This window comes from Oryctolagus cuniculus, chromosome 9, assembly GCF_964237555.1.
Source record: "Oryctolagus cuniculus chromosome 9, mOryCun1.1, whole genome shotgun sequence".
NCBI classification, from domain to species: Eukaryota; Metazoa; Chordata; class Mammalia; order Lagomorpha; family Leporidae; genus Oryctolagus; species Oryctolagus cuniculus.
In genome coordinates, this window is record NC_091440.1 from 104,831,585 (window position 1) to 104,855,880 (window position 24,296).

The 24,296-nt window shown below is 45.7% G+C and overlaps 2 protein-coding genes across 2 annotated transcripts in view; both read right to left on the bottom strand.

Moving 5' to 3' along the window:
• The window catches only part of DYRK4 (dual specificity tyrosine phosphorylation regulated kinase 4), a gene marked incomplete in the record, with an annotated part of 59,175 nt that overhangs the window by 727 nt on the left and 34,152 nt on the right, over positions 1–24,296 (bottom strand). The window contains 11 exon segments of the mRNA XM_070049351.1: positions 307–482; positions 2,076–2,205; positions 3,594–3,654; positions 5,698–5,870; positions 10,208–10,289; positions 14,174–14,312; positions 16,047–16,187; positions 16,510–16,646; positions 20,344–20,507; positions 22,681–22,819; positions 23,613–23,729. Coding sequence (XP_069905452.1) covers positions 307–482; positions 2,076–2,205; positions 3,594–3,654; positions 5,698–5,870; positions 10,208–10,289; positions 14,174–14,312; positions 16,047–16,187; positions 16,510–16,646; positions 20,344–20,507; positions 22,681–22,819; positions 23,613–23,729 — 1,459 coding nt within the window.
• RAD51AP1 (RAD51 associated protein 1) overlaps positions 23,693–24,296 on the bottom strand; it is a 57,535-nt gene continuing 56,931 nt past the window's right edge. Inside the window, exon 11 of the mRNA XM_051850213.2 lies at positions 23,693–23,729. The gene's annotated coding sequence lies outside the window, so the exon portion shown is untranslated. The remainder of the gene's footprint in view (positions 23,730–24,296) is intronic.

Below are 24,296 nucleotides of genomic sequence, written 5' to 3' on the forward strand. Positions count from 1 at the left end.
GCCATCATGTGCCATTGAGAAAAATTCAAAAGATAAACAAAAGGCACAAAGAGGGTAGACACAGTGAAAGAGGAGGGAAGAGTAAAGGACTATAGAAGAATAATAAGAAATCCTGATGATAAGGTGAAGGAAAAAAAAAACAAACAGCTAGAGCCAAGTTCATTGAAAAAGGAAGGAAAATCCCAAAAGTAGTGAGGAAGCCGGAAGTGATGCAAGATTGAGCTCAGGGATGTTGGCGTGCGAGTCCTCTAACAAAGCCTGGCAGTCTGGACTCTGGAGGTAGGTCTGGCTGTTTGAGGGCTGTACCTTTTATGCTGGACAGCTGATATCCTTGAACCTTACCCTTCCTTGTCTCAGGAGGCAAACAGAAACTGGATTTCCTCAGGGTCTGGTGCCTGGCTCGTGGCTTGAGGTTCCGTGACTCATGGATCCAAGTGTGTTTGAGGGCCTGCTCAGGGGTCATTCTCAGAGAAGGGTCCCACCTGTGCACCAACAAAGCCTGGTGTGGGTGACTGTTGATCAGTTTACTTCTGTAATGTTAAGATTGAGACTTTTTTTAAACCTAGTAAGTATGTTTCCATTTAACCTATGTTGTATCACAAAGACATCATAGAAGAGGGACTATAACATAAAATGTAAAAGTTCCTAGAAATAACCATTGGAAATAATCTTTTTTAGACCATTTTTGTGACAGGCTGGGGAATATATTAGCATCCAAGTCTTACAGAATTCCTAGGAATTCCCTTATAAGAAAAGATATAAAGGAATCTTAACCAATGATACAGGGTTTGATAGGTTAAGGAGATAAAAATGAGGAGATATTTAATTTCAATTCCTCTTCCAAGTTGTGAGCAAGCAGTCGTTTGCACTGAAAAAGAAAACACCCGCAGTAATGTCTGTTGGTAGGGAGCCATGTTCTGGATGGGTGGGGTTTCTGGATGCCTCATCTCTGGAACCAGTTTCTGTCATTTGCTGAGGGGCAGGCAGCCTAGAGCCTCAGCACGAGGCTGGGGGCAGGGTGTGGGTGAAGATGGGGTACAAGACCTCTGACTCAATTACTCAGGTGAGTACACAGCATGACCCCCCAAGATGGGAATACTTTGATATTACCAGAGGGTTTCCCTCTGTGCTGGTAACTAAATTCCAGAGTGCACAAATGCCAGGAGAGTGTTTTACTACTACTACTCTATACCACTAAAAGAATGGCAGAGTAGAAAGATATGGTCTTTTAAAAATGCCAAATAACCCACAGGACTGAGAGAGCTCAGGCATCCCTGGAAGGGGCCTTTGTAATACCTCATTTTATAGAAAAGAAAACCGAGCTCAGAGAGAAGCGATGACTTGCCAAGTATCATGCAACTAATCAACTTGCTGCTCAGTGGAGACATTTCCAAAGCTTCTTGAATAGTAGTGAAACAGTAAGACAAGTTAGCATCTTCCATACACCTTCTACACAGGGCATTACGCTGGGTGCTCTATGTGTTACATCTTTTTTACTGCGATTTCACTAAGGCACAGAACCTAATTTCTCAGACTCAACGCATGCATATGGACTGTACAAAGTTGTACAGAACAAATGGTTTATAGCCCACTGTTCCCCTAATTCCATACTATAGGATTTGGACACAAAATCCTAAGGGGGTGGGATGAGCCCCGAATCTACTTTACCCTGGGTTTGTGTGTGTGTACAAGTGACAACAGGCACACTGAAGAGGCTGGCTTCAGATCATGGAAGCAGAAGGCATTTAGGACTGGCCCACACTCTCACTGCCAGGCAGCTTGAGGCCAGGAAGATGGCAGGTGTCACCCACACGCTGCGTAATCGGACAAGTCACCTAACCAGTTTGGGTTTTGGCAAAACGGAGCAGCTCTTTCACCGCGACCATCACACAGGGGAGGGAGCCGTGTGATAGGACAGCAGATGTGAAAGCAGTTTGTTGATGTAAAGGCTCTGTTGCCGGTATTTATCACTGTCATTTTTCTTAAGTCTCTCCCAGCCTTAGATTTTCACAGGCGAACGTGTTCAACAGTGTTTAACAGGAAACCCAGAGGCAACGCCAGGCCAAGAAACTCACACCAGACACCTTCTGAGGAAGTCCAGGAAGCTGGCGTCGTAGGTTTTCAGCACCATTGTGAGATCCTTGGAATCCGGGTATCTTTTCTTCCCCCTGTTGTTGGCTATAGTTCTAGGAAACCCTTTGGAATCTTTAGAGATACAACATTCTGCATTTAGTTACAGGTGTAAGGAACCTGTGGTCACAGCCCAGCTGCCCACTGGAGTGGTCTTTAACAGCTCTTTTGCTTTCTGCTCTACTCACCTGCCCCATCCCCACCTCTACTATCTATTCACAAACACACCCACAGCCTCAGCCAGTCTGAAATGACCACATGCAGACTACTCGATGCAAACAATTAACTCTCAGACACTTTTACCATGTGCTCTGTGCCTCCATCCCACCACCTTCTCCCCATATAAAACTACTTAAATGGTTTCACATTAACCAAGGTAAAATAATTATGATAATGACAATAATCTGAAGTGACAGAAACATTCAGTTTTGAACAAAAAGGATATTGTCTATTCTTGGATTGTCTGTGAGTTCACCCTTGCTTTTTTCCTGCTAGCCCAACAAAGTGAGAATTTGGGACGTCCACAGTGTATAACAGGAAAGGCATTGTGGGAGAATGACTCTTCATTTCCCAATTTGAAGTCCCTTCCTTCTAGTCCCCACCAACATTCTATGAAGGAGTTGATGAAAGAAAAGTTGAGCCATTGGTGTTCCCTTGTGCTAGACTTTTCTTCCACCAAGTCCTTCAAAACTCAAAAGGCTGAATTATCAGTGGTGGATGGGAAAAGTACATGTGGGTCAAAAGAGCCATCCCATTGCTCTCTGATAAGCTGTATAGAGAAGTACAGCTTCTGCCTACCCTCACACACTACCTGGAGCAAGTTTAGTGTGTGTGCACAGTTCCAAGGCGACTTGGACACTCCCCTGGACACTGTCCTGCCCAGGGGCATGGTCTTCAAAGCTCCAGCCATGATCACAAGGTGACTTTAGAAGGTTTAACCATTGGACTGGCACTGGACCAACTAATCAGAGTGGATGACAACCTTAGCACTACAGTAGGAACATGGAGTGGATGGGCCTTCAACTTTTAGTTTCTGCATCATGGGAGGTCCAAGGAGTCCTAGGAGAGGGGCCAGTGAGCTTGCAGATGGGTCCAGAGTTGGGGCTGTGGCTCTTTACCAAATGACATAGAAGTAGACTAGAGGGCTGGTGCTGTAGTCTGCTCCAAGCATGAACCTTGTCACTGTCCTGCCACCGTACATTTGCACTGTGAAGGCCTCATTCCCAACATGACCTGAGTTCCCAGCCCCACTGCATCATCCCATGTCCACCACACCAGCTGTGCCACTTCTCAGCATCTTTTTTTTTTTTTTTTTTTACTTTTCTGAAAGAAGCTCCTAATTACAGCTTGCCTTGGTCAAGTGGGGGTCACTATATGGGACTTAGGGGATGGAAAGTGTCTTCAGGCCTGTGATACCCCCATTAGACACAACAGGAAAAAGAGAATTAGACCTGGGGACTTACCAAAGAACGTCTGCCTCCGGGAGGCCATCTGAATGCAGCGGGCTGGCGGCAGGCCCAGCACCTTCAACAAGTACAATGAAACTGCTTCACTCTTTGTGGGCTCATGCAGTCAGAGACTGTTAGAGCCTGGCGGGACTTTGGCCACATTTTGCCTCCCACGGACAAGAACTCCAGGGATATTAAATGATAATATCAAATTAGTAGTGGAGCAGACCCAGAGGCTGGGTCTTTTAACTCCTAATCCAGGGCTGTTCCAGTATCCTAAGAATCCACACTGGCCATGTTATTCTAAATAGGCATCAGCACCAACTAGAGTAGAGGTAGGCCACTGCTGTTAGCAGCCAGATCTTATTGTCAGTCCACACTGACCATGACTGAATTAAAGGGTGACATAATCCAACTTGCAGCACTGGGAGAGCGGAGAGATGAGATGAAAATCATCACATGAGCATTGTACCATTATTATAAAACACCCTCTTGAAAAGGGAAATGAAACACCTACTTGTTGCCTGTCCCTACTGCAACTTCTAGGGCTGCATGGAGACATAGAAATTACTTGGATCACCCTGGTCACCTCTCCTTATCAGTCCAACACACCTACCATTTAAGGCTAAGCTTACCTAATTATATTAGTGTTTTATTATTAGTTTCAACCGTGAAGTGAAATTACTTACAGTCAGTAATTCTCAAGGGTGTGTTTGTCTCTCTACTTGCAACTTTGAGGCAATCTAGGTAATAGAAATTTCTCATAGAGAGAGAAATAGCAGGCAACTTCAAAAGATTAATAAAAAAATTGAATGAATAGGCAAGTTTACTTTGGTGTGAAAAATGTTGAGGTCACACATAGAATTTTCATAATGCATACTTCCCATGATCTTTTTGAAGACTCCTCATACGCATGGATTTCCAAAATGCACCAAATAAGCATATTTTCATTCCATTTTTTCACTAACTTTTTGAAGTACCATCTTAGGTATAAAAAGATAGTTTTTGAAGTCAAAATATCTTTGTTTACTAGGAAAATCCTAGAATGCATAATTTTCAACTTTTTAGGTTTTTTTTTAGGGTTATTTCCCATTTTGTCTAATTTAGTTTGCAAGAAGTAATATTCACCTACAGGCACAGGAATCATGCAGAAAAGAGAAAATATGGCCCTATCTGTTTTTCTTAGGGCTGTAAGACCAATAGAATTTCATATTTTGTGTCTGGTAATTCATTACCAAAATTTGTACACTACTTATATTTTAATAATTCATCAGAAAGAAAACTTTTACATGTGGAGTTTATGGTGATGGGAAAATGTTTAAGTTACAGTGATGGATAGATTTCAATCATGAGTTGAAAGAACACTCTTGTGGAAGAAGTAGAATAGAAATGAGAGTTTGTTCAAGGAGAAAAAAAAGTGAGAAAAGTGAAATTCTTAAAGGAGAAGTTGTTCCTGTACTTTTTGGGTAGGCTTTTTTTTTTTTTTTTTTTTTTTTTTTTTTTTTTGACAGGCAGAGTGGATAGTGGAAGAGAGAGAGAGAAAGGTCTTCCTTTTGCCATTGGTTCACCCTCAAATGGCTGCCACGGCTGGCGCGCTGCGGCCGGCGCACCGCGCTGATCTGAAGGCAGGAGTCAGGTACTTCTCCTGGTCTCCAATGGGGTGCAGGCCCAAGCACTTGGGCCATCCTCCAATGCATTCCCGGGCCACAGCAGAGAGCTGGCCTGGAAGAGGGGCAACCAGGAAAGAATCTGGCGCCCCGACCGGGACTAGAACCCGGGGTGCCGGCGCCACTAGGTGGAAGATTAGCCTATTGAACCGCGGCACCAGCCTGGATAGGCTTTTTTGTGAGTGTCAGGTTCCCTAAATTTTTTTTTTAGCCTTATAAAAGACCATTATAGCAGTTTTGATTCAAAATGTCATTATTTACAAGATGATGGAATTGACATCCTTTGCAACTATTTAAATTCTTGATCAAAGTGTTAGACGTCAACTCAACAATATATAGTAACACACTCAACAACAACAAAAGTACGCAGACCAGCTCTCACAGCTGTGATGAACCTAAGGTCTGAGAGAAGCTGTCATGCTGCTGTCACCGCAGCCAGCCCACCCCCTCACCTCCATGATGCAAGCCAGCTGCTCTGTTTCGTCCTCCCCGGCAAACAGAGGGTAGCCTGTGTAGAGCTCCGCCATGATGCAGCCCAGGCTCCACATGTCGATGGCCATGTTGTAGGGGAGGCCCAGGATCACTTCTGGGGACCGGTAGAACCGGCTTTGGATGTAGGTGTACACTGAGGGGGGGCAAAGAAAGAACAACTCACATGGGAAAAATCTCCTTCTCCCCGGAACATTTCTTTTTTGAGAACTTCACGCTTGAGGATGGTCAATAATCTAGATTCTAGCCCTCAGACTTACTCGGTGGGCTTTTCAGAGATTTTGCAGAGCGGCAACAGGCCAGCATTCATGAGCAACGTGACACAGCTAACATCTTTAAATCCTCACAGGAACCCAATTTCTGGGACAGCGTTATTATCCCCACTTTATCCATCAAGAGCTTCAAAGTAGGCACTGTTTCAGGGATGTAACTGAGCTGACTAAGGTATTTTATTTTATTTTATTTTATTTTATTTTATTTTATTTTGACAGGCAGAGTTAGACAGTGAGAGAGAGAGAAACAGAGAGAAAGGTCTTCCTTCCATTGGTTCACCCCCCAAGTGGCCGCTATGGCCGGTGTGTTGCGGCCGGCGCGCTACACCAATCTGAAGCCAGGAGCCAGGTGCTTCCTCCTGGTCTCCCATGGGGTGCAGGGCCCAAGCACTTGGGCCATCCTGCACTGCACTCCCAGGCCACAGCAGAGAGCTAGACTGGAAGAGGAGCAACCGGGACAGAATCCTGTGCCCCAACCGGGACTAGAACCCAGGCTGCCGGCGCCGCAGGCAGAGGATTAGCCTAGTTAGCCGCAGTACCGGCCATGGCCAAGGTTTTAAACATAAAACTTAGGGGCTGGCACTGTGGCACAGTGGGTTAACGCCCTGGCCTGAAGCGCCGGCATCCCATATGGGCGCCAGTTCAAGACCCAGCTGCTCCACTTCCGATCTGGCTCTCTGCTATGGCCTGGGAAAGCAGAAGAAGATGGCCCAAGTCCTTGTGCCCCTGCACCCACGTGGGAGACCCAGAAGAAGCTCCTGGTTCCTGGCTTTTGATCTGCACAGCTCCAGCCAGTTGCGGCCAACTGGGGAGTGAAACATTGGATGGAAGACCTCTCTCTCTGTCTCTCTCTCTCTCTCTCTCTCTCTCTCTCTCTCTCTCTGCCTCTCCTCTCTTTGTGCAACTCTGACTTTCAAATAAATAAAGTTGAAGATTTAAAAAAACTTAAAACATGTAAGTTTTCACACTGCCAGATTAACTGTAATTGGACATCTTCTGAGAGTATTGTAGTTTGGCAAGTGAGGTGACATACTGGAATGAGAAAGGAAGCGTGCAAAATGCACCACTTTAAATGTAGATTCAATACGTTATGTGCATGTAATGTGTGTATAACACACAGCATGGAAATCAGAGTTCAATGAAATCTCAGCAGCTGAGGAGGAACGGAAGATGGACGAGGAGACTGAAGCCAGGGAAACGAGACATTAAGTTACTTCCACACATCTGGACGGGGGACAAGGAGGGGCTCTACAATCACTCCTCTGTCGTTGTCAATTGATTGTAGTAAGGATGGAACAATTCAGTGACTTAAAGCAAAACAAACATTTAATAAACATGAATTTAATACCCTGCCTGCTTCCACAATAGATGTGAGGTACTTGCAAAGTACATGTACATAGAGTATTTCAGAACATGAAATTAATGGGACTTATATAGTTTTTAGCTGTGACAAATGCTTTATATGTAAGACTTCTTTCTGTTGCAGGTGCTATCATTGTATCCATCTTGAAGACAAGGAACCTAAGATAAGTGTTGTCTACTAGGTTACACAGCTTCCAGTACCTGAGATGAGTAAATGTACATTTCTTTGTGGAAAGCATTCTTTTCTATTTATAGGATCCATCCAGAAAACATGTAGGTGACACATCCTCAAAAGTGGTGCTGCACTGTGCTCGGAAACATCCATCTGGTTGTCCTTCCATCAGCCTCGAGAGGCTACTGCTGCTGCTTTTATTTTCTTTAAGATTTATTTTATTTTATTTGAAAGACAGAGTTAAAGAGAGAGGAGAGGGACTAGTGCTATGGCATAGTAGGTTAAGCATCTGCCTGCAGCACCAGCATCCCATATGGGTGCTGGTTTGAGTCCCGCCTGCTCCACTTCTGATCCAGCTCCCTGCTGATGGCCTAGGAGAGCAGCAGAAGATGGCCCAAATGCTTGGGCCCCTGCACCCACATGGGAGATCTGGAAGAAGCTCCTGGATCCTGGCTTCAGATGGGCCCAGGTCTGGCCAACTGGGGAGTGAACCAGCGGATGGGAGACCTTTCTCTCTGTCTCTCCCTCCCTCTGTCTGTAACTCTGCCTCTCAAGTAAATAAATAAATCTTGAGAGAGAGAGAGAGAGAGAGAGAGAGAGAGAGAGAGAGAGGAGAGAGTCTTCCATCCTCAGTTTCACTCCACAAATTGTCCAGGCCAAAGCCAGGAGCCGGCTGGTGCCGCGGCTCACTTGGCTAATCCTCCACCTGGGGTTCTAGTCCCAGTTGGGGCACTGGTTCTGTCCCAGTTGCTCCTCTTCCAATCCAGCTCTCTGCTGTGGCCCCGGAGTGTAGTGGAGGATGGCCCAAGTACTTGGGCCCTGCATCTGCATGGGAAACCAGGAGAAGCACCTGGCTCCTGGCTGCGGATCGGCCCAGTGCGCGCCGGCCGTAGCGGCCACTTGGGAGGTGAACCAATGAAAGGAAAATCTTTCTCTGTGTCTCTCTCTCTCTCACTGTCTACTCCACCTGTTAAAAAAAATAAATAAAATAAAATAAAAAACAGGAGCCAGGAACTCCATCTAGATCTCACATATGGGTGGTAGGGGCCCAAGCACTTGGGCCATCTTCTGCTGCTTTCCCAGGGAACATCAGCAGAGAGCTGGATCAGAAGCAGAGCAGCCCAGATTCTAACCAGTGCTCATATGGGATCCCAGCATCGCAGGCAGTGACTTAACCCACTGCACCACAATGCCGACCCCAGGAGGCTGCTTCTGACATTCCCCACCACCGTAAAGGCTGGTCCCCAAATCACCCTTCCCTGGGCCCTTAAAGCAGCCTGTGTATATATCTGTACAGTATGCCTAGCGTATTATCTTTCTGTTTGACATCCTTGTACTATACTGCAAGCAGCCCTCAGACAGGAAATGTTCATATTTTTTTCCTGGTACCCAAGACATTGACTGACACAGCAGACACTCAATGTCACATGTTCTCTACATCAAACTCCAGAAAAGTCAAAGGAACAGATGATTAAAACAAGTTCAGTAAAGGTTGTGTGAATATCTGCCAGGGCTCCTTTCTGGATTCCAGCTTGAAAAAGCCATAACACCTCGTGAATCTGGGTGGATGTAATGGCCGTATCCTGTGGCGGAATGAGGTGAAAAGTTCATATCAAGATGGCCGCTGAGGTGAAAAGTTCATGCCAAGATGGCCACTGACAACAGAAACTGCCTGGCAACAGGCCGTGATTGGATGGCTTCGGAAACCACATGACAACAGAGGAAACCACATGACGACAGAGCCTGACTGATGGCAGGCCATGATTGGATGGTTTCAGAAACTGCCTGGCAACAAGATCCTAACTGGCAACATGCTGTGATTGGATAGCTTTGGAAACTGCCTAGCAACAGGCTGTGATTGGTTGGGGCATAGACTGCCCCCTGACTGGATTGGCTTGTCTTGACTACATAAGCTGTTGTACTAACTGAAATAAACGGGTCTGCAGGCTGCTTGCCTCAAGCCCGCTTTCACCCGATTCCCGGGGTCTGTGTGGTGACTCCGCGCCTCTTGCTCCCACCACGCTCTTCCTCTCAGAACAAATCCTCTCAGAAGAAATCTACCTCAACAGTATCCCATATTGGAGTGCCTGGTTTCAGTATCAGGTTCTCCACTTCCAACCCAGCTTCCTGTTAATGTGCACCCTGGGAGGCAGAAGGTGCTTGGATTCCTGCTACTCATGTGGGATACCTGAATGGAGTCCAGGATCTTGGCTTCGGCATGGCCCAGCCCTGGGACATTTAGGGAGTGGACCAGTGAATAAAAGATCTCTCTCCTCCCTCTCTTTCTTGTCTTTCAAATAAATAAAAATTAAATTAAAAATTTTAAAAGTATACTTAATCCAAGACAGTCAAACTTTAGAATGGCTTTGTTTTTTTAAAGCACAGAGTCCTGGTTATTCCCCAGAAATTTGGACTCCGAGCATCTGGGACAAGACCCTGAACATATCATTTTTCAGAGTGCAGGAATGATTCTGATACACATCTAGTTAGATTTTGGGACCTAGTACTATGAGTTTATTCATGATCCATAGACCATGAGAGTTTCGAAGGGCCCTTACGGTGTTTGAACCCTATGAAAAAACTTGGGCTCAAACAAGCTGAGGACAGGCAAGAAGCCAGGTGACCACAACCGTGAAGGGAAAACTCAGAGACTGGTTTGGGGCTTACCTTTCTGGTGTTCATAACAGCTTGATCCAAAGTCAATAACTTTAACAGAGACTTGGCCCCTTTGATATAGCACTATATTTTCCTACAAGGAAGACAAGACATATGTCAAGTTTTAATTAGGTTGCTCCGGGCTCTATTTACCTAAATTCTGGCCGTTCTCCAGGGCCCAGTTCAAATACAACCACTTTGAAATGGGAACCTTCTTCCTCATCTTCTCCGCATCCCATTATCCTCCCCCTCCTCTGACATTCAGTTGACATGTGGTCAACTGGACCCAGTAGTCACTGATTGGCATTGGCAGTATTTGTTTGGCATACATTTTGCCTCTCTCCCCATTTTGATTGTGGACTTATTTTTATCTTCTCTGGCATCTGGTTTTATACCTTGCTTGTATAAAGTCTTGGGAATGCTATTGAATGAGTTTCTTTGAGGCTTCCATTAAATGCCCTCAAGAACATACTGCTATGACAGAAGAAGACCCCTCCTGCCCCAAAAGCAACAATTCTTATGCTGACTTTGGGGAAAATGTGAAATGGGTTGTTTCAGTACAGTTGTAGAATAGAAGGCAGAGCTTCTAGGTCTGCTCTCAGCCCGAGAGTGTATTGGCTAAGGCTGGAAGATTAAAGTCCCAATTTTCAAAGATCTCAGTGTTCAAGGATCTCAATATCAGAGGCACAGTTTCATGAATGTTTACTGGGTATCTAACATTAGAGATAAGGCATAAGAGGCATGGTCTGAAGCCTCTGGCACCACAAAGTAAGAAAGTAAAAATGTAGTCCACAGTACCTTTTCTAAAAAAAGTGTTAACTGAAGGAGGCTGATCAGGGCCTTAAAATAGCAAGAATTTCTAGCATGTCTCCAGTCCACTGGAAAGTCTCCTTAATTAGGGCTGGCCTTCCAATATTATTGGCAGAAGTGGCTATCTCTAGAGAGGATGAATGCAATGGCCACTCACAGCTCACTGACACTAATCACTAAGTCCATAAGAAAAACTCCCTGATTCTTGAATCCTACACTCACAAAACACTTCCCTGGAAAATCCCAGGGCCAGATGGAGTCACTGCTGAATTCTACCAAACTTTAAAGAGGAATCAACACCAAACCTTCTTAAATTATTTCAAAAAAAAATAGGAAAGAATTCTTCCAAATTCATTCTATGTGACCAACATTACCTTGAACCAAATTGAGACAAGAACACAAAACAAAAAGAAAGCTACAAGGTATTATCCTTGATGAACATAGATGCAAAAATCTTCAACAAGATAATAGCAAATAAAAATCCAACAGCACATTAGGAATATCATTCAGCATGAGCAACAGTGCATTGGAACAGGCAAGATTTTTCTAGATCACATCCAAAAGCACAAGCAATAAAAGTTAAAGTAGACAAATGGGATTTCATCAAACCAAAAAACTTTTGCACGCAAAGGAAACAATAACAGAGTGAAGAGAAGATGTCCAAAATGGAAGAAAATATTTGCAAGCCATACCTGTGGGTTAATATCCAGAATATATAAAGAACTCAAACAACCCAATAGCAAAAAATTTCAATTTAAAAATGGCCAACAGGGGCTGATGCTGTGGTGCAGTGGGTTAAAGCCCCAGCCTGCAGCACCGGCATCCCATATGGCCACCGGTTCAAGTCCTGGCTGCTCCTTTTCTGATCCGGCTCTCTACTATGACCTGGGAAAGCAGTAGAAGATAGCCCAACTCTTTGGGCCCCTGCACCTGCGTGGGAAACCTGGAAGAAACTCCTGGCTCCTGGCTTCGGATCAGCTCAGCTCTGGTCATTGCGGTCATTTGGGGAGTGAACCAGCAGAATGGAAGACCTCTCTCTCTGTCTCTACCTTTCTCTGTAACTCTGTCTTTCAAATCAATAAAATAATTCATTAAAAAAAATTTCCAGTAGATCTAAACAGACATTTCTCAAAAACATACAAATAGTCAACAGGTATATGAAAAAAATGCTCAAAGTCACTAATCATCAGGGAAATGTAAATTGAAACCACAGTGAGCTATTATCTCATCTAGTAAGATTGGCTATCATCAAAAAGACAAAAGGTAACAAGTGTTGGCAAGGATGTGGATAAAAGGGAACATTTGCACATCCTTGAGTGGAAGTGTAAATTAGGACAGCCAGCATGGAAAACACTGTGGAGGTTTCTCCAAATACTAAAAATAGACTGGTCATGTGATTCAGCAATCCCACTACTGGGTATATGTCCAAAGAAAATGACATTTATCTGTCAAAGAGACATCTGCATTCCCAGGTTTATGGCAGCAGCATTCACAATGACCAAGAAACTGAAAAATCCAAGTGTCCATCCATTCACTGATGACTAGATAAAGAAAATATGGTCCATCTACAGCATGAAATATTACTCAGCCATAAAAAGGATGAAATCTTGTCATTTGCAACAATGCGGGTGGAACTGGAGGTCATTATGTTCGGTGAAATACGTCAGGCACAGAAAGACATCACACGATCTCACTCACATGTGGAACCTAAGAAACAGTTGATCTCAGAAGTTAAAGATATATGCAGCAGGTTAAGCCTCCTCCTGCAATGCCGGGGTCCCCTGTGAGCGCCAGTTTGAGCTTCAGCTTCTCTGTTTCCTATTCAGCTAGCTGCTAATCTGCCTAGGAAAAAAGCGGAAGATGGTCCAAGTACTTCAGCCTCTGCCACCCACAGGATAGACCTGGAAGAAGCTCCTGGCTCCTGGCTTTGGCCTGGCTAAGCCTCAGCCATTGCAGCCATTTGCAGAGTGAACCAGCAGATGGAAGATCTCTGTCTTTTTCTTTCCCTCTCTCTCTTTAACTCTGCCTTTCAAATAAGTAAATAAATCTTTAAAAATATATATATATAATGATCATTATCAGGCTGGCAATGGAAGAGGTCAGGGAGGGATGGGGAAAGTTTAATTGGTGGGTACTAGGTTGTAGCTAGTTCTGCTGAACAGTAGGCTGACTATAGATAATATTAATGTGCTGCATATTTCTCTATTTAAAAAGAACCTAGTAGGTATGATGTTGGATGCTTTCACTTTAAAGAAAACACTTGAAAAAGGATGAACGTGCTTACCCTGATTGAATATACACAATGTGTACAGGTAATGAAACATTACACGGTACCCCCTAACTACCATTTTTATATGTCTGTTAACATTTTTATCAGAAAATCAGCAATGTCCTGACTGTGTATTTCTGTACAGGGACAAACATCTTCTAGTTTATTTATTTCTCCAGGAAATCCGTTACCTGATACTTTGACTATCAAGTGTCTTGTGAATTTTCTGGTGAGTGTCAGTCCCCTAAGCCCAAGGCTCATGTGTGTTGTGACCCTTAGGAGCTGCACATCTGAGGATCAGAAACTTGGATGTGGACAGAAAGTCAGTGTACCTGCCTCCAGGTGACACTGCACCAGCCAGCCAAGATGACAGCTCTATCTTAGCAACCTTCAATTATAAAAATATCCCCCAACTTTCCCAATGAGTTGGAGCTTTAAAAAAAAATTTAAGCATCTTGGGAAATGGAGAGAAGGAAATGAGGTAAAGTTGAGGCATATTTTTCTATTTGTGAGGCTCAGCTGGCAGCCAGTGACACCCTGCGTCTCTCTAACAAAGGGCAGGTGACTGTTGATTGCTTCACTGAGAAAGGCAAAAGAAGGAAACATTTCCTAGACCTCAGGACTTCTTGCAGCTTACTTTGATGCACAAGACACCACCTTCCACAATAATCCTTCTACAGGCTGCCCTCAGACCTTCCTGATCCTGTCTGCCTCCATGACACCACCTCTCTCTCCATTTCCCACTATTCATGCCTTGGTTTTGAACCCCACAGGGCTTACACCACCCATAAGCAGGACTTCTTGGCTTCCACTTTGGAGTCTTGGCCGTGCTGGCTGCCCAGCTCCCACTAGGGAACTGTGGGAACCTGCTCCCGTGAGAGGACAGAGGTTGTACTCACGGGTTTGAGGTCACAGTGGATGATTTTCTCTACATAAAGCATCTGCAAGCACTTCAAAACAGAGAGGGTGAAGCGACGAACTATTGACAGACTGAACCCTTGAAAGCTGTTGTTCCTCATCAACTCATACAAGTTGATTCTGGGGAAGAGAGAGGAGGGGTGATGCTGTGGGTGTCCGAAGGCTCAGGTTGAGTGTGCACCTGCCACCTGGTCTCCCTCAGCAGTCAACTCAGACTAGGAGGCAGGCCTTTTGTGTCCCATTAACTCAGCATTCCCAACGATTCATGGCAAGCCCAGGGTGAAGTTCAACTGTGCTAGCCTCTCAGATGTCCCCTCTCATGTGACAAGGTCACTTAAGCACTGGGCTATGCTTGTGGGTGAAGAGGTTGGACCAGACATCTGAAATATTAGTTATGCTTCAGGCCTTTGGCAGGAATCCAGGGATCCCACAAGTCTTCAACCCAGCAATGCCCTCTCCCCACCACCCAGGCTGTCCACGAACAGCAGGTTCCTGACAAATAAAGGAACAAGACAGTGGGCAGATGGGACTGAGGGAAAATAGAGGGCCCCCGCCCCACCGGAAGCAGGTGCATCTGCTAGGTCCCATCCTATTGCTGCCTTGCAGGAATGAAAGCTCACTCTTGCCAGAGAACCATCAACACTCCGGAGCGGCTGGAGCCTGTGACAGTATAAAGAAGCCACTGACTTACAAGTGTTGTAGGCTCAGAGAAGCCATTTTAAAAAGCAAGCCTTGCTTTGAGCTGCCAGTTTGAGAGAGGCGAGAAATAGCAGAATCCAGAAACTATCTTGGGTCGCCTCTTGCTGGCTCCTCCTAACCTGCCATGTCTGCGATGATCTAATGGCAGGCTTTAGGAGGCCGGTCCTTCTTGAGGAATACGGTGGAGAAGTGAGGTGTGGCTCTGGCCTCATCCTGACCTGTGACCCTGGGCAGCTCATCAAGCTATGTTTGGCATTGGTTTCTCCCTCTTCATACCTGGCTCTCTTGACCTCTCTGAGTTCATTTAAGTACAAGGATTTCCTGACTGGATGCTGGGATGAAGGGCCCGGGAGGGCAACCAGGGCTATCCAGTTTGCCACAGAGAAGATAATTCACCTTTTCCTACTGGCAGGTGGCCCACATTTTATAATCACCAGAGATGGTGAGAATGCCAGCTTTCCCTTGGATTCTGATTGAGCTGGCTCCTGGAACCTCCCCATCAGAGATGGTGTCCCAGAGCAGCAGGGCCAGCTCAGTGAGCCCAGGAACACTGGGTTCTGAGAGTTTACCCTGATCATTCCCCTTTGCTAAATGTATTCTGAGTTTTGGATTTTATTTAAATTGCATCAGACAGCCCTTTCAGAGAGAAAAGTAATCAAACTAGCATGCCCTTACAATCAGCATAACTTTTCAGCTGATATTCAGTCAGGCCAGGAAATCTATTTGTCAGCGTTCTGCTTTCTTACCATATTTGTTCAATATCTAAGCTCTTTTCCCATTCTGAGCAGCCAGCTGCCTGTTCTTTTGGCTTTCAACCTCTGCACCAATGACAGCCAAGGAAAATCATTTTCAGAACATTTCAGTTTAACGGTTGAGAGCCAGGGCCTCGTTTTGCCTCACCCAATCAGCACTGAGCCTAGGGAAGCACATCCGGGGTATGCTGGCAGGTGCAGACTAAGGGGCAGGGTAAGATGGCAACTTTTGGTCCCAGCATCCGTGCTCCTGGAACTTCTGCATAAGTGAGTGGCTGCTGTGTCCATTCTGGTCGTTAACTAGTTGCACCAGGGAACATCTAGTGCTCTGACCTCAAAGCTTCTCTTCTGTCACCTAAGCAACTTTTCAAAGGGAAATGAATTTTTCAAGATAGCAGCTGACCCCAAGAGTTCAAAGGTGATGCAGAGGTGATTGCGGAAGTAGAAGAAGTCCTTCATGTGCACCACGTTGTAGGTGTTGTCTTTGTCCTTCCTTCTGAGAGCTTCCAGGATCTTCAACTCCACCAGGGCCTGGTGGTGAAATCTAAGGGGATTGGGGAGTGGCAGGGAGGATGAGACATGGAGACAGAAAAAACAGGTGTCATTGTCATGTCATTGCTGCAGCACCAAGCCTGGGTCCTCAGCCCCTCCCTGAGATCCCAATAAGGCCATCTAGGGCAGCAGAAAGCACAAAAACTCTCCAAATTCTCACCTCCTCTCTGACCCTTTTGGATCCTTACAGGTAGAGAGAGTGAAAGGAAAGGGAGGAGGAAGATGAGAGGAAAGGGCCAAGTCACAAAGGGCAGAAATCTGGGGCCAGAGCCACACAGCCCCTCTTCCAGGACCCACAATCCACCAAGCCGCACCTCTTCTTGTTCCTGATGATTTTCAGAGCCACCAACTCATTGTTTTTGTGATCCAAGCACTTGGCCACCTGTCCAAAGGACCCTTTCCCGATCATCTCCAGAACCTCGTAGCGATAGGCAATGTGGTCATGTAGGACCTGCGGAAGCCAGGTCAGGTGTGAGGAGCAGAGTCACAGGTCCCGGGGCTTCCCTGACTCTGCAGACCCATCCCCGGCTAGCTCATGGCTCACTCCTGTGGGAAATTTGCTGAACTGCTTGGAGTACTTGTGCTACCCCCACCCCCACCTCGCTGCTACTGCAATGGTTAGGCTGCTGCCTGGATCCCAGCCCACCCATGCGGTTTCAGGGGAAGCCCCATGGGCTTGATTCATGGCAAACAATGCAAAGAACACCAGATGGCATTTGGTAAATTCGAATTCCAGTTCTATTGCTCTACTTTCCTGCATGTTTTAGGACCTGTAAAATAGGGGGATTGAACGGAGTAGCTCTGAGGGTCCCTTCCTGTTAGGAAATTCTGTGATTCTTGAAGTTGAACAGCAGCTCCAGTTTGGAGGACGTTTTTGTTTATTTTGTTTTGTGTCGTTTTGGTTTAATGGCAGTGTTACGAAGAGAGAGGGAGAGACATCTCTCTTCCATCCGTTGGTTCATTCCCCAAATAGCCACAATATCCAAGGCTGGGCCAGGCTGAAGCCAGGAGCCAGGAGCTATATCTGGGACTCCCACGTGGGTGGCAAGGGCCATCTTCCACTGCCCTCCCAGGTGCATTAGCAAGGATCTGGATGGGAAGTGGAGCAGCTGACACTGGAACTGTCACTCATATGGGATGCTGGCATCACAGGCAGCAGCTTATCCTGCTACACCACAGTGCAGGCCCCAGACTTCCTATGTCTGACCTTTGATGTGTCGCCAAATCAAGACGCTTTATGTCTGCTTTGCCACTCCTTTGCCAGATTTGGATCTCTCTTGGGCTTATCCAGATTTATTCTAGACCTAGCAATTCAGAACTTTGACATTTCTCGTCCAAGAAGTAAAATATTTTCCAAGAGCCAGAAGCATCCATTTCTTTCTTTTTCTTTCTTTTCTTTTCTTTTCTTTTCTTTTCTTTTCTTTTCTTTCTTTCTTTCTTTCTTTCTTTCTTTCTTTCTTTCTTTCTTTCTTTCTTTCTTTTTTTTGACAGGCAGAGATAGACAGTAAGAGAGAGACAGAGGAAAATGTCTTCCTTTTGTTGGTTCACCCCCTAAATGGCCGCCACGGCCGGCGTGCTGTGCCAATCCGAAGCCAGGAGCCAGGTGCCTCTCCTGGTCTCCCATGCGGGTACAGGGCCCAAGGACTTGGGCCATCTTCCACTGCCCTCCTGGGTCACAGCAGAGAGCTGGACTGGAAGAGGAGCAACTGGGACAGAATCCAGCACCCCAACCAGGACTAGAACCCAGGGTACCGGCGCTGCAGGTGAAGGATCAGCCGAGTGAGCCACGGAGCCGGCCAGAAGCATCCATTTCTCTCCTTGTGCTGACAACTAGGGAGCAGGTGATTAGTCAAAGCCACAGGAAATTTCTAACTGAAAACTGAGCTAGGTGGCTTCAGACAAGGCACTTAGTCCCCTGTGAGCTGCAGAGTGCTCATCTGTAAATGGAAGACTCTGGATAAGATGATCCAGGGGGCTGGTATTGTGGCCAGTGGGTTAAGCCACCGCCTACAGCACTAAGATCCTATATGGGCACTAGTTGGACTCTCAGCTGCTCTCCTTCCAATCCAGCTCCCTGCTAATGCACCTGGGAATGCAGCAGAAGATGGCCCAAGTGTCTGGGGCTTTGCACCCACATGGGAGACCTGGAAGAAGCTCCTGGCTTTGTCCTGGCCCAGCCCTGGCCATTGTGGCCATTTGGGGAGTGAACCAGTGGATGAAATCAATCCTCTCTCTCTCTCTCTCTCTCTCTCTCTCTCTCTCTCCCCTTCTCTATGTAACTCTACCTTTCAAATAAATAAATAAATCTTAAACAACAACAATAAAAAGATGACCTTTAAAATTCTCAAGCTCTGTGAATTTCTGATTGCTAGGGCTGTACTATGAGCCTGGGAGAGATGAAGGGTGTTTGTGCACAATTTCTCAGGATGTGTATGTAAATGTGAGGTGGGAATATGTTTATGCAGGAGAATTCAAGACCATGCATTTGAACTTGTATAACTTTACCGATATTTGGAAGTGGGTCTGGATACCTGTAAAGGTCTAGCCATGAGAGTGGGGCAGGCACTTGCATGTTTTCTTAGCAACTGTACATATCTCCTACATATCACCAGTTTGACCATATCACCATTATTCGCTCACTTGTCAGTGCTGGCATTGATTCAGTTACTTGAGAACAAGAACCATGTTGCATTGGTTTTCATTCTTCCCTTGTTATTTCCAAAGTCTTTAGCAGATGCCAAAGTTTATGACAGTTGCTCAGTAAATAAGTATTCGGTTACCATTAGTTGTTAGAATAAATATGAGAACGCAGCCGGGTCACTTGTTTGAGATTTTGGCTAGGTGCACTGTGTCATGTTTGTGCTCTGAAATGCAATATGAAAAGTTGGAGCTTCTGGAAAGCATATATTGCCCCTCTCTCCGTCATGAAAAGCAAAGCTCTCTAAGACTTGAGATTGAGGAACTGAGTTCCAGTGGATTAACTTAAAGGCAGCACTGACATCCCGAGGGAATTCCTCAAGACCCTGGGTTCAGGTAGGTTGGGGTAAGGGATGGAGGAGTGAGGAAGGGGTTGAGTGTGTCTGACTGAAGGGGAGGTAAGGTTTATATTGAGGATTCTTGAACAAAGACTCACTGATCCCCTGAAATTTTGTGTATGTGCAGGTTGCCTTTTCTGATAAATATGTAGTTTTTATTAGACTCCCAAAGAGATCCTTGGCCTAAAAATGTTGAGAACCATGGCTATAGATGGAGGCTGTGTCACAAAAACTAAATCCCTGCTTCTCCTAGCATGGGCCAAGGACTGGCAGCACAGATGTCACCTGGAAACCTTTTAGAGATGCTAAACATCAGGTCTCACTCCAGAACCTCTGTATTTTAACAAGAGTGTCAAGTGATGTGTATCCACAGGCAAGCCTGAGAAACACGCCCCTGAATGCCATGAAGAAAATCTACCTCCTCAATGAAGGCATCAAAGGCTCATGTTGTCTCCTAAAGCCAAGTTGTGGAGAAGAGTGCAGAAGAAGAAACTCCTGACAGCCCGCAGGCTGGCGGACCAAGCCTCACACATCAGACATGGCAGACGTGAAATCACTGCCAGATGTCACCTTCTGGCTGAGAACAGGCACTGTCCTGGGGGACCGCGGGTTACCCCCAAGGTACAGTCCAAGGGGAAAGAAAGAGTTGTTGGGATCAAGTTTTTGAAAACAGAGGTAAGTACTAAGTGCTAGGGACTGCAGGGACAAAAACTGTTTTGTCTGGGGGAAAACGTCATCTACTTTCAAATAGAAGAGGGACCGTGTAGGGGCTTATATGAAGGAGATGACAAAGGGAATGTGGGGGAGATCATCTGATTCCAGGCTGGCTTTTTCCAGTGAGTGCAAGGTCACGCAGAGGAGTGGGAGGTCACTCAGGATGCACACCCATTATCCCAAATAACCATGGACAAAATCGGTGCTCTGTTAATAAAGCATTTTGAATACTAACTTGCATGCCTTCCCATTTTCAAACATGGCATTCCTTCAGCCTAGCACCTACCGGACTCCTTCAGGGTGCCTGGTCCCTGCTGTATTAGCATGAAATACTATTCTTTTCTAGACAATGCCTTGTTCAGAAGCCCCTAAGTGTCCTATGACCCACTTCCCCCTTACCTTCATGTAGGAGCCATGTTCATCATCAAAACTTGTCTTGCTCAGTTTCTCAGAAGCCATGTTGAGCTTGTCAGCTTCAAGCCCCAGGAACCATAACTCTGTGTAGCCCAGGATTTCACTTCGCTCATACAAGGACAGCTGGTTCTTAAAAAACTTTAGGGCCTCTGTGTGAAAAGCACTACAGTTGTCAGTTAGGTTGAGGCAACATGGGGATTTGCCCAGGGAGCAGATGGTGGCTTGCATCCCTTCCAGTTCATGAGCACGGGTTCAACCAGGCAGTCTAGAGAACTACACAGCTGAAATCTCACAGTGGGAAATGTCACAAGGCAAATGTCAAGGTCTTGTACTTATTTCAGCAAAACCCAAAGAAGGGAAAATGGGTAATTTCTTCTCCCAAAGAGCTAATGGGTTGCAGCAGCATGCATAAAAAAATCAGGAGTAAACAGTGTTGACAACAGTATGACAGTATATCACAATATTCATAGATTTAAAAGATAAATTTATTTCGGTACAATTTTTTGGTCAATCCATGCATAGTTGTTTTATAATGTGAACTTTCCATGACATTTTTGATGCATGGATTTCAAAATTATTTTGCACCAAAATGAACATATCTTTTAATTCCACTGTCCACAAACCCTACTCTTAAAATTTTTATATTTAGGAGACACAGAGTTCACTTCCCAAATGTCCACAAGGGTAAGAGATGGGTCAGTGCCAAAGCCAGGAGCCTGGAACTCAACCTGGGTCTCCATATTAGGGAAAGAAACCCAATTATTTGAGCTTCACCCCTACCTCCCAGGGTCTATGTTAGCAGGAAGTTGGGGCTGGGAAAGGAAGCCAGGAATTAAATCCAAGTATTCTGATGTGGTATGCTATGTGGGCATTTTAGCTGCTAGGTTAAGCTCCTGCTCCCCACAAACTCTTTTTTTAGTTCCCTCATATACAGTTAAGATGCCATCTGCCCAAATTACTGTGGACCTAGGCTACAAAAATAGTCTATCCTGAGAGTGTTCAAAAACTTGAATGTCTTCAAGGGCCATACAGGTAACAGACATGCAATTTTGAAGGCCCAGAAAGCATTTCCATTCAAATCTGCAGCTCGGTTAGTGGATATCTCAGACTAGATGGAGGGAATCATGTTAGCCCTTCTCTACTCCACACTGGCCAGATCAGAACAGGATGTTGAGGTTTGGTCAGAAGGGTGAGGGTTGGGGGTGAAATTCACACTTTAATTGAGAATGTGCACCTGGAAGAGAAGCCAGGATCAGGGGAGAGGGCAGCTTGTTATTGGTGAACTTCTGAGGAGTTAGAGAAGGAACTCCAAGGAGACACAAAAAGACTTATGGGGGATAAGACCTCCATCTTCATATGTGAGCTGGACAGTCATATAGTCGTGTGTGTGCTAAATATGCATGCTCTTTTCCAGAGGACTGAACCAGGACCCAAGCAAGGGAGCAGGGAGGCAGACACCAGCTCTGTAAAGGCAGCACTGGCTCAGAACTGGAATTATGTCATCATGGCCAGCTTCCGCTTTTGTTAAAGTAGCAACACCACGATCAATTTCAGTTTCAAAGCTGGAGTAACAGAGCTGCAAGCACTGGACAATGCTGACACATAGTCAGTGCTCAACGGATTTGGGTCTCTCTCTTTGGATCCTAACAGGTTATGAGACTCGGGATCTCTTGAGGAGTCTGGCTCTCAGCCAAACACCTACAGGTGATCTTTCAGGACCAACCATTGCCAATCACAAAGGTCTCTTAGGGGTGGAGGGTGGGGCAGCTGCCCTTCCCTCGTCAGACCTGGTGCACAGCCATGGCACCAGCTATGGCACTCTCTGAAGGGAGTGGAGGCAAGGGCTAGGCCCCTGGCTGGTTATGTCTTATATGTATTCCTAGTCCAGAAGCCCCCTCAGAGCCTTCCTCAGCCACCTCTGCCAAGACCTCCTCATCTTGACTCATGTGCAATACTTTCCCTTCCTCTCTCTTCCTCCTAGTCCCTGGGTCTACAAAATGGCAGGAGCCTTTTGGAAGGGCATCCCGACAGTCAGCCAATGCCTTCTGTCTGCCCATGCATCCGATACTTGCCTGGGGCCATTCCTTGGGAGGAAATGGAGCAGTAGGGAGCTGGTGCTTTCTCTTAGCCTATTGTTTCCACAATCACATTAAGAGATCGAAGACTGAATTTCTACTTTCACTTTGTCTCATGGCCTTAATCAGCTATTCTCATACCTGGTAGTTTAGCCCCTTCTAGCTCAACTCAGCTCAGCTCAGCTCTGGACAACCCAACCACCCATAACCACAGCCACCACACCCTGTGACCTCCCCAAAGGCATACCTGATGCTGTCAGGGGCACCTTGTGCTTCCTTGGTGATTTCTTCTCTGACTTAGGATCTTGGGTTTTAAGTCCAGAGTGGAAAGATGTTTCTAAAGCCTTGAGCTCAGAGGCCAGCATGTGACTGTGAGTTTGATTCTCCTGTCCAGAGAAATAAGTTAGCAATAAAAGACCACTTAACCTGCTGGTGCTGTGGCTCAATAGGCTAATCCTCCACCTTGCAGCGCCGGCACACCGGGTTCTAGTCCCGGTCGGGGCGCCGGATTCTGTCCCGGTTGCCCCTCTTCCAGACCCCTAGAGAAGATGGCACATCAGCCAGATTCTTTTCCTAACCCTGCAGAGACAATAAGAGAATAGTATTTCCCAATCTTCCTCTAAAATAAAGTGTTTGGCTCTCACATTATGCCCTGGGGGACCCACGTACATCACAGGATGCAGTTGACAAGCCTAGCGATATGTCACTGCAGGAAGAAATAGGAATTGGTTCACTGCTGCTCTCGAGAAGGCAAGTTCCCGACTGGATGAACTGACTTGCCCAAGGGCATATAAACTTGATGTTATGTGTTGGTATCATCTCTTTAATTTGGTATACTCCCCATCGAATACTTCATTTGGTACTTGCACAGAAAAAAAAAGATGACATAGAAGGAAAAAATACTTGTATCATTCCACCATTTGTACACCAGATCTTCGTTTTTCTTCTCCTCAATAAGCCTCACGCTAACTCAATGGAAAACCCATTCTGGGGATGAGAGATCAGTGACTTGTTTGGTCAAGTTTACATTCTTTTCAGAGTGAGGACAAGACTAGAACCCAACTTTTCAACTAACACTGTACTTCCCCTGCCTCCACCCTGGGTGTTTCTAAACTTGGTTATGGACCAGAGCCAGGTCTTTCTCCTGCACCCAAGGCATGTCCACCGCCTTGTACTCACCTGATGCAGCAGGGGTGTCCTCAGTAGGATTTTGTTGCTGATGCATGGGAAGTTAACCATGTTCTTCTTCCCCTTGGTATCCACAAAAGGGAGTGAAGTAATGCTGGTCTTTGTATTCTACAGAGTGAGAAACTGGGTAAGCTATAGAAGTCTTAAGCAAGAAAGTGTCTTCAAGGGTCAGTTCTTCTAGCATTCTCCCTAAAATATAAAGGATGGAGCCCATCCAAAGTCTGGGCCTAAACCTACTCATAAAGTTTTTGGATAAAAGAAGCAGATTCCAGAAGTAGAGTAAGCTAGGAATTTGGCTCTTTGAGTCTGAATTTCTGCCCCACCATGACTATTTACAAACCTCAAACAGGTCATGTTAGCTCTTTCTCTATGCCTCAGTTGTTAGATCACTACCACAGGGACAATGGGCACTCCCTTATTAGGCTTCTGTTAGGTAAAATAAAGCCTTATTAGGCTTATGTTAGTCCACATAGCCATTCTTATCATTCCAATATCTTATCACCCTGCCACGGGAAAGTTCTTTGAGCTATATAATCCAAACATTCCTTGGTGCAATATAAGCTCCTATTTTTTCTACAGCTACTCACTTGGTGTCCTGCCCTTCTGATTTATTGGTTGATTGATTAGTGAGAAAAGGAACAGTCTGAATACCAATGAATAACACTTAAAATTGTG